Raw genomic sequence first — 10,000 nt, forward strand, 5'->3', positions numbered from 1 at the left:
GCAACCCTCTAGCTGTGAGGCGCCAGTGCTAACCACTGCACCACCGTGCAGTCTTAATGTTTATTATTAAAGTTTATTATTAATGTTTATTATTACAGTTTTTCTCAATTGTTTACACACAAATACTGGTACTTGACACACAATGACCACAACATGTAACTCATGCACCAACCCCCTGAACCAATTCTGCTAAACTACAAGCACAATTCCTGCTTTACACTCAAATTGCAGTTCTAAAACACACTTTTTTCAGAACACTACACACAATTCTCTGCATTTGGCACAATTTTCATGAAGAAAATCTCGTTTTCACAAGGAACACACTGTCATTCAAAATTCTAAAGTCAATTGCCCTACTATGCACACTGACTCATCACATGGGCAAACACCTGTCACACAGTGTTACAATTAGCAATCAGTTGATGCTTTTCATGGCTGGATTCGACATGCTAAGCGATATTTCCCCCGCTGCTTGGCCAGGGCAAACATTGCTTGTGATGTGGATGAGGTGCTGTGGCCAGACCGAAACAGAAGAGAGGATGCAGCATAGTTGTTTTTACTGTAACTGTATACAGTAAATTCTTCTGTTGTTTTGTATGTAGACCTCTGTATGTGCAACTTCGTGTTGGTTGGGATGTTCACTGTGTACATTGTTTTTGTGGGGAAAATAAAATATATTTGTTACCGTGTATTTGTGTGTTCTGAGTATAAAAACAATATTCTAAAATATTTTACAACACACTTATGTATGTACTGTCTGTAGTAATGTATGTACTGTCTGTAGTAATGTATGTACTGTCTGTAGTAATGTATGTACTGTCTGTAGTAATGTATGTGCTGTCTGTAGTAATGTATGTACTGTCTGTAGTAATGTATGTACTGTCTGTAGTAATGTATGTACTGTCTGTAGTAATGTATGTGCTGTCTGTAGTAATGTATGTGCTGTCTGTAGTAATGTATGTACTGTCTGTAGTAATGTATGTACTGTCTGTAGTAATGTATGTACTGTCTGTAGTAATGTATGTGCTGTCTGTAGTAATGTATGTGCTGTCTGTAGTAATGTATGTACTGTCTGTAGTAATGTATGTACTGTCTGTAGTAATGTATGTGCTGTCTGTAGTAATGTATGTACTGTCTGTAGTAATGTATGTACTGTCTGTAGTAATGTATGTGCTGTCTGTAGTAATGTATGTACTGTCTGTAGTAATGTATGTACTGTCTGTAGTAATGTATGTACTGTCTGTAGTAATGTATGTACTGTCTGTAGTAATGTATGTACTGTCTGTAGTAATGTATGTACTGTCTGTAGTAATGTATGTACTGTCTGTAGTAATGTATGTACTGTCTGTAGTAATGTATGTACTGTCTGTAGTAATGTATGTGCTGTCTGTAGTAATGTATGTGCTGTCTGTAGTAATGTATGTACTGTCTGTAGTAATGTATGTACTGTCTGTAGTAATGTATGTACTGTCTGTAGTAATGTATGTACTGTCTGTAGTAATGTATGTACTGTCTGTAGTAATGTATGTACTGTCTGTAGTAATGTATGTGCTGTCTGTAGTAATGTATGTACTGTCTGTAGTAATGTATGTACTGTCTGTAGTAATGTATGTACTGTCTGTAGTAATGTATGTACTGTCTGTAGTAATGTATGTACTGTCTGTAGTAATGTATGTGCTGTCTGTAGTAATGTATGTGCTGTCTGTAGTAATGTATGTGCTGTCTGTAGTAATGTATGTACTGTCTGTAGTAATGTATGTACTGTCTGTAGTAATGTATGTACTGTCTGTAGTAATGTATGTACTGTCTGTAGTAATGTATGTAGTGTCTGTAGTAATGTATGTACTGTCTGTAGTAATGTATGTACTGTCTGTAGTAATGTATGTACTGTCTGTAATAATGTATGTACTGTCTGTAGTAATGTATGTACTGTCTGTAGTAATGTATGTGCTGTCTGTAGTAATGTATGTACTGTCTGTAGTAATGTATGTACTGTCTGTAGTAATGTATGTACTGTCTGTAGTAATGTATGTACTGTCTGTAGTAATGTATGTACTGTCTGTAGTAATGTATGTGCTGTCTGTAGTAATGTATGTACTGTCTGTAGTAATGTATGTACTGTCTGTAGTAATGTATGTACTGTCTGTAGTAATGTATGTACTGTCTGTAGTAATGTATGTACTGTCTGTAGTAATGTATGTACTGTCTGTAGTAATGTATGTACTGTCTGTAGTAATGTATGTACTGTCTGTAGTAATGTATGTACTGTCTGTAGTAAGTGTAACACTGAACAATAAAAAGGCCTGAGTCATCATGATGAATGGAGAAGAAGTGTTTTCCATTCATCATAGTGTTTTACATTGAGCACATCAGTGTTCAACTGGTTCTTATAAATGTCTATTCATATGATGGTTTGTGTGTCATTTGAAAACAAAATACCATTTTGAGAAGAAATAACATTGTTTTGAATGTAAAGTTTAATTTTGCAGGAGAATTGAGGGGTTCTGCCCATTGTGTGTGTGTGTGTTTTGATTTGTGTGTAGAGTTCTGAGAGTATGAGGCATGCTTTCAGAAAATGTGTGTAAACAATCGAGAAAAACTGTAATGTGTTGTTTATTGTCAATTCTTGTTTCCTTGTAAGTGAAAACAAAATAATCATAATGTTTGATCAACAGAGAATCATTGATCAGATTGATGATTTCACCACACACACACACGCACACACACACACAGTCAGTCATGTGACAGCAGAACAAAGAGGTCAGAGGTCGAATCTAATCTGGATTTGAAAAGATCAACATTCCTGCTGCTACAAATACAAAACTGTATGTGTGTGTATGTGTGTGTGTGTGTGTGTGTGTGTGTGTGTGTGTGTGTGTGTGTGTGTGTGTGCGTGTTCGTGTGATAAAGATAAATTCCCGAGCCAGTTGAACCTTCAGTAACCAACCAATCAGCTCTCAGCTCCGGGGCCTCGTTAAACTTTACTTTCATTACAGTCACACTGAGTTGGAGTTGCAGTACTGTTGCAGTAGCACTGGTACTAGTACCACTAGTACCAGTGCTACTGGTACCACTAGTACTAGTGCTACTAGTACTAGTGGCACTAGTACTAGTAGCACTAGTAGTACTAGTAGCACTAGTACTAGTACTAGCACTAGTACTACTATTACTAGTGCTAGTAGTACTAGTGGTAGTACCACTAGTACTAGTAGCACTAGTACTAATACTAGTACTAGTGGTACTACCACTAGTGGTACTAGTGTGTGTGTGTGTGTGTGCGTATGTGTGTGTGTGTGTCTCACCCTGACAGTCCTTGGCGTCCACGGCGTCTCCATAGTAACCAGGCTGACAGACCTCACAGTGTCTCCCAGCAGTGTTGCCGAGGCAACGCAGACACTCCCCGGTGACGGTGTCGCAGTGCCCCGCCTCGCCAACGTCCACGTTACCGTTACACTCACAGCGGACGCAGGCCCCGCCCACGGCCTGTGGGTTACCATAGAAACCACTGGCACACCTGGAGACACAGACAGACGGGTGTCATGAGAGGCTCTCTGTTTCTGATTGGTGGACCGGCCTGTCAATCAACCTCACCTCTCACAGCTGGTTCCCGTGTATCCGTCCTGACACTGGTCACATGACACCTGGCCCAACGCCTCCAGCACGCAGGTGGGACTGAAGCTGAGACATATTACAGGTGTTAACATCCTCTGGGGACATATTACAGGTGTCTATGTCCTCTGGAGACATATTACAGGTGTCTATGTCCTCTAGAGACATATTACAGGTGTCTATGTCCTCTGGAGACATATTACAGGTGTTTATGTCCTCTAGAGACATATTACAGGTGTTAACATCCCCTGGAGACATATTACAGGTGTTAACATCCCCTGGAGACATATTACAGGTGTCTATGTCCTCTAGAGACATATTACAGGTGTTAACATCCTCTGGAGACATATTACAGGTGTCTATGTCCTCTAGAGACATATTACAGGTGTTAACATCGTCTGGAGACATATTACAGGTGTTAACATCGTCTGGAGATATATTACAGGTGTTAACATCCCCTGGAGACATATTACAGGTGTTGACATCCTCTGGAGACATATTACAGGTGTGTATGTCCTCTGGAGACATATTACAGGTGTTGACATCCTCTGGAGACATATTACAGGTGTTAACATCGTCTGGAGACATATTACAGGTGTTAACATCGTCTGGAGACATATTACAGGTGTGTATGTCCTCTGGAGACATGTTACAGGTGTTTATGTCCTCTGGATACATATTACAGGTGTGTATGTCCTCTGGAGACATATTACAGGTGTTTATGTCCTCTGGATACATATTACAGGTGTGTATGTCCTCTGGAGACATATTACAGGTGTTACCATCCTCTGGAGACATGTTACAGATGTTTACGTCCCCTGGAGACATATTACAGGTGTGTATGTCCTCTGGAGACATGTTACAGGTGTGTATGTCCTCTAGAGACATATTACAGGTGTTTATGTCCTCTGGATACATATTACAGGTGTGTATGTCCTCTGGAGACATATTACAGGTGTTACCATCCTCTGGAGACATGTTACAGATGTTTACGTCCCCTGGAGACATATTACAGGTGTGTATGTCCTCTGGAGACATGTTACAGGTGTGTATGTCCTCTGGAGACATGTTACAGGTGTTACCATCCTCTGGAGACATATTACAGGTGTTAACATCCTCTGGAGACATATTACAGGTGTGTATGTTCTCTGGAGACATATTACAGGTGTGTATGTCCTCTGGAGACATATTACAGGTGTGTATGTTCTCTGGAGACATATTACAGGTGTGTATGTCCTCTGGAGACATGTTACAGGTGTGTATGTCCTCTGGAGACATATTACAGGTGTGTATGTTCTCTGGAGACATATTACAGGTGTGTATGTCCTCTGGAGACATATTACAGGTGTTTATGTCCTCTGGAGACATATTACAGGTGTTTATGTCCTCTGGAGACATGTTACAGGTGTGTATGTCCTCTGGAGACATGTTACAGGTGTGTATGTCCTCTGGAGACATATTACAGGTGTTTATGTCCTCTGGAGACATGTTACAGGTGTGTATGTCCTCTGGAGACATATTACAGGTGTCTATGTCCTCTAGAGACATATTACAGGTGTTAACATCCTCTGGAGACATATTACAGGTGTCTATGTCCTCTAGAGACATATTACAGGTGTTAACATCCTCTGGGGACATATTACAGGTGTCTATGTCCTCTAGAGACATATTACAGGTGTTAACATCCCCTGGAGACATATTACAGGTGTTGACATCCTCTGGAGACATATTACAGGTGTGTATGTCCTCTGGAGACATATTACAGGTGTTGACATCCTCTGGAGACATATTACAGGTGTTAACATCGTCTGGAGACATATTACAGGTGTTTATGTCCTCTGGATACATATTACAGGTGTGTATGTCCTCTGGAGACATATTACAGGTGTTACCATCCTCTGGAGACATGTTACAGATGTTTACGTCCCCTGGAGACATATTACAGGTGTGTATGTCCTCTGGAGACATGTTACAGGTGTGTATGTCCTCTGGAGACATATTACAGGTGTGTATGTCCTCTGGAGACATATTACAGGTGTGTATGTCCTCTGGAGACATATTACAGGTGTTTATGTCCTCTGGAGACATGTTACAGGTGTTACCATCCTCTGGAGACATATTACAGGTGTTAACATCCTCTGGAGACATATTACAGGTGTGTATGTTCTCTGGAGACATATTACAGGTGTTTATGTCCTCTGGAGACATGTTACAGGTGTGTATGTCCTCTGGAGACATATTACAGGTGTTTATGTCCTCTGGAGACATATTACAGGTGTTTATGTCCTCTGGAGACATATTACAGGTGTGTATGTCCTCTGGAGACATATTACAGGTGTTTATGTCCTCTGGAGACATATTACAGGTGTGTATGTCCTCTGGAGACATATTACAGGTGTTTATGTCCTCTGGAGACTAATAAAGTTTTGAATCAGTGATGATGAGACAAACCTGTTGGACGGCTCCGTCAGAGGACAGGGACACAGCCGACAGTCGTCTGCTGTCCCCTCTGTGGCGTCGCCATAGAAACCAGGAAGACACTGATCACAGTGAGGACCAGTGGTGTTATGGGTACAGCCCTGAAAGACAGACAGGCAGAGAGAGAGACAGATGTTTACCATGGTAACCGTTTCAGATGATTGACTTTGGGCTCTGCAGACATTTAGATATATAATAAACATAATATATATAATAAACATTATATATAATAAACATTTATATATAATAAACATTAGATATATAATAAACATTTATATATAATAAACATTTATATATAATAAACATTTATATATAATAAACATTTATATATAATAAACATTAGATATATAATAAACATTTATATATAATAAACATTTATATATAATAAACATTATATATAATAAACATTATATATATAATAAACATTTATATATAATAAACATTTATATATAATAAACACTTATATATAATAAACATTATATATATAATAAACATTTATATATAATAAACATTATATATAATAAACATTAGATATATAATAAACATTTATATATAATAAACATTTATATATAATAAACATTTATATATAATAAACATAATATATATAATAAACATTTATATATAATAAACATTTATATATAATAAACATTATATATATAATAAACATTTATATATAATAAACATTTATATATAATAAACATTAGATATATAATAAACATTTATATATAATAAACATTATATATAATAAACATTATATATATAATAAACATTTATATATAATAAACATTTATATATAATAAACATTATATATAATAAACATTTATATATAATAAACATTATATATATAATAAACATTAGATATATAATAAACATTTATATATAATAAACATTTATATATAATAAACATTTATATATAATAAACATAATATATATAATAAACATTAGATATATAATAAACATTATATATAATAAACATTTATATATAATAAACATTAGATATATAATAAACATTAGATATATAATAAACATTTATATATAATAAACATTTATATATAATAAACATTAGATATATAATAAACATTATATATAATAAACATTTATATATAATAAACATTATATATAATAAACATTATATATATAATAAACATTAGATATATAATAAACATTTATATATAATAAACATTTATATATAATAAACATAATATATATAATAAACATTATATATATAATAAACATTTATATATAATAAACATTAGATATATAATAAACATTTATATATAATAAACATTAGATATATAATAAACATTATATATATAATAAACATTTATATATAATAAACATTAGATATATAATAAACATTTATATATAATAAACATTAGATATATAATAAACATTTATATATAATAAACATTAGATATATAATAAACATTTATATATAATAAACATTAGATATATAATAAACATTATATATAATAAACATTTATATATAATAAACATTATATATAATAAACATTATATATATAATAAACATTAGATATATAATAAACATTTATATATAATAAACATTTATATATAATAAACATAATATATATAATAAACATTATATATATAATAAACATTTATATATAATAAACATTAGATATATAATAAACATTTATATATAATAAACATTAGATATATAATAAACATTATATATATAATAAACATTTATATATAATAAACATTAGATATATAATAAACATTTATATATAATAAACATTAGATATATAATAAACATTTATATATAATAAACATTAGATATATAATAAACATTTATATATAATAAACATTAGATATATAATAAACATTATATATATAATAAACATTTATATATAATAAACATTAGATATATAATAAACATTTATATATAATAAACATTAGATATATAATAAACATTTATATATAATAAACATTAGATATATAATAAACATTAGATATATAATAACTCACCCAACATTCTCCGTTGACGTCACAGTCGGCTGCGTGGTCGTTACACTCACACTGAAGACAGTTACCACCAAACAGAACGCCGCCGACCCGGTAGAACCCTGGGAGACACGCCTAACACACAACAACACACAACAATACAACACAACAACAACACACAACAACAATACACACAACAACAGCAGTACAAACAACAACAATACACACAACAAAAACAACAATACAACACAACAACAACAACAGTACACACAACAACAATACACACAACAACAACAACAAAACAATAACAACAACAACAACAACAACAACAATACACAAAAACAACAGTACACACAACAACAACAATACAACACAACAATAACAACAACAACACACACACACACAACAACAACAACAACAATACACACAACACACACAACAACAACAATACACAATAACACACAACAACACACACGATTCAATTCAACACACAAACACAGATCAGTCACATCACACAGGTTGATGTAATCCTCAGTATATAGAAGTACTAACAGTACTAGCAGTACTAACAGTACTAACAGTACTAGCAGTACTTACATTACTAACAGTACTAGCAGTACTAACAGTACTAACAGTACTAACAGTACTAGCAGTACTAACAGTACTAACAGTACTAGCAGTACTAACAGTACTAACAGTACTAACAGTACTAGCAGTACTAACAGTACTAGCAGTACTAACAGTACTAGCAGTACTAGCAGTACTAACAGTACTAACAGTACTAGCAGTACTAGCAGTACTAGCAGTACTAACAGTACTAACAGTACTAGCAGTACTAGCAGTACTAACAGTACTAACAGTACTAACAGTACTAACAGTACTAGCAGTACTAGCAGTACTAGCAGTACTAACAGTACTAACAGTACTAACAGTACTAGCAGTACTAGCAGTACTAACAGTACTAGCAGTACTAACAGTACTAACAGTACTAGCAGTACTAGCAGTACTAACAGTACTAACAGTACTAATAGTACTAACAGTACTAACAGTACTAACAGTACTAGCAGTACTAGCAGTACTAACAGTACTAACAGTACTAACAGTACTAGCAGTACTAGCAGTACTAGCAGTACTAACAGTACTAACAGTACTAACAGTACTAGCAGTACTAGCAGTACTAGCAGTACTAGCAGTACTAACAGTACTAACAGTACTAGCAGTACTAGCAGTACTAGCAGTACTAGCAGTACTAGCAGTACTAACAGTACTAACAGTACTAACAGTACTAACAGTACTAGCAGTACTAGCAGTACTAACAGTACTAACAGTACTAGCAGTACTAACAGTACTAACAGTACTAACAGTACTAACAGTACTAACAGTACTAGCAGTACTAGCAGTACTAGCAGTACTAGCAGTACTAACAGTACTAGCAGTACTAGCAGTACTAGCAGTACTAGCAGTACTAACAGTACTAGCAGTACTAGCAGTACTAACAGTACTAGCAGTACTAGCAGTACTAACAGTACTAACAGTACTAACAGTACTAACAGTACTAGCAGTACTAGCAGTACTAACAGTACTAACAGTACTAGCAGTACTAACAGTACTAACAGTACTAACAGTACTAACAGTACTAACAGTACTAACAGTACTAGCAGTACTAACAGTACTAGCAGTACTAACAGTACTAACAGTACTAACAGTACTAACAGTACTAGCAGTACTAGCAGTACTAGCAGTACTAACAGTACTAACAGTACTAGCAGTACTAGCAGTACTAGCAGTACTAACAGTACTAACAGTACTAACAGTACTAGCAGTACTAGCAGTACTAGCAGTACTAACAGTACTAACAGTACTAACAGTACTAGCAGTACTAGCAGTACTAGCAGTACTAACAGTACTAACAGTACTAACAGTACTAACAGTACTAGCAGTACTAGCA

At 34.3% G+C, this 10,000-nt stretch overlaps 1 protein-coding gene across 1 annotated transcript in view; it reads right to left on the reverse strand.

Annotated features, from left to right (window-relative positions):
• The window catches only part of lama1 (laminin, alpha 1), an 89,852-nt gene that overhangs the window by 48,193 nt on the left and 31,659 nt on the right, over nucleotides 1-10,000 (reverse strand). Inside the window, exons 17-20 of the mRNA XM_074628300.1 lie at nucleotides 8,077-8,187; nucleotides 6,061-6,188; nucleotides 3,592-3,678; nucleotides 3,303-3,514 (exon numbers count right to left, since the gene is read on the reverse strand). Of these exons, the coding sequence (XP_074484401.1) occupies nucleotides 3,303-3,514; nucleotides 3,592-3,678; nucleotides 6,061-6,188; nucleotides 8,077-8,187 (538 nt within the window). The remainder of the gene's footprint in view (nucleotides 1-3,302; nucleotides 3,515-3,591; nucleotides 3,679-6,060; nucleotides 6,189-8,076; nucleotides 8,188-10,000) is intronic.

Source organism: Sebastes fasciatus, unplaced genomic scaffold, assembly GCF_043250625.1.
Source record: "Sebastes fasciatus isolate fSebFas1 unplaced genomic scaffold, fSebFas1.pri Scaffold_28, whole genome shotgun sequence".
Taxonomy (NCBI): Eukaryota; Metazoa; Chordata; class Actinopteri; order Perciformes; family Sebastidae; genus Sebastes; species Sebastes fasciatus.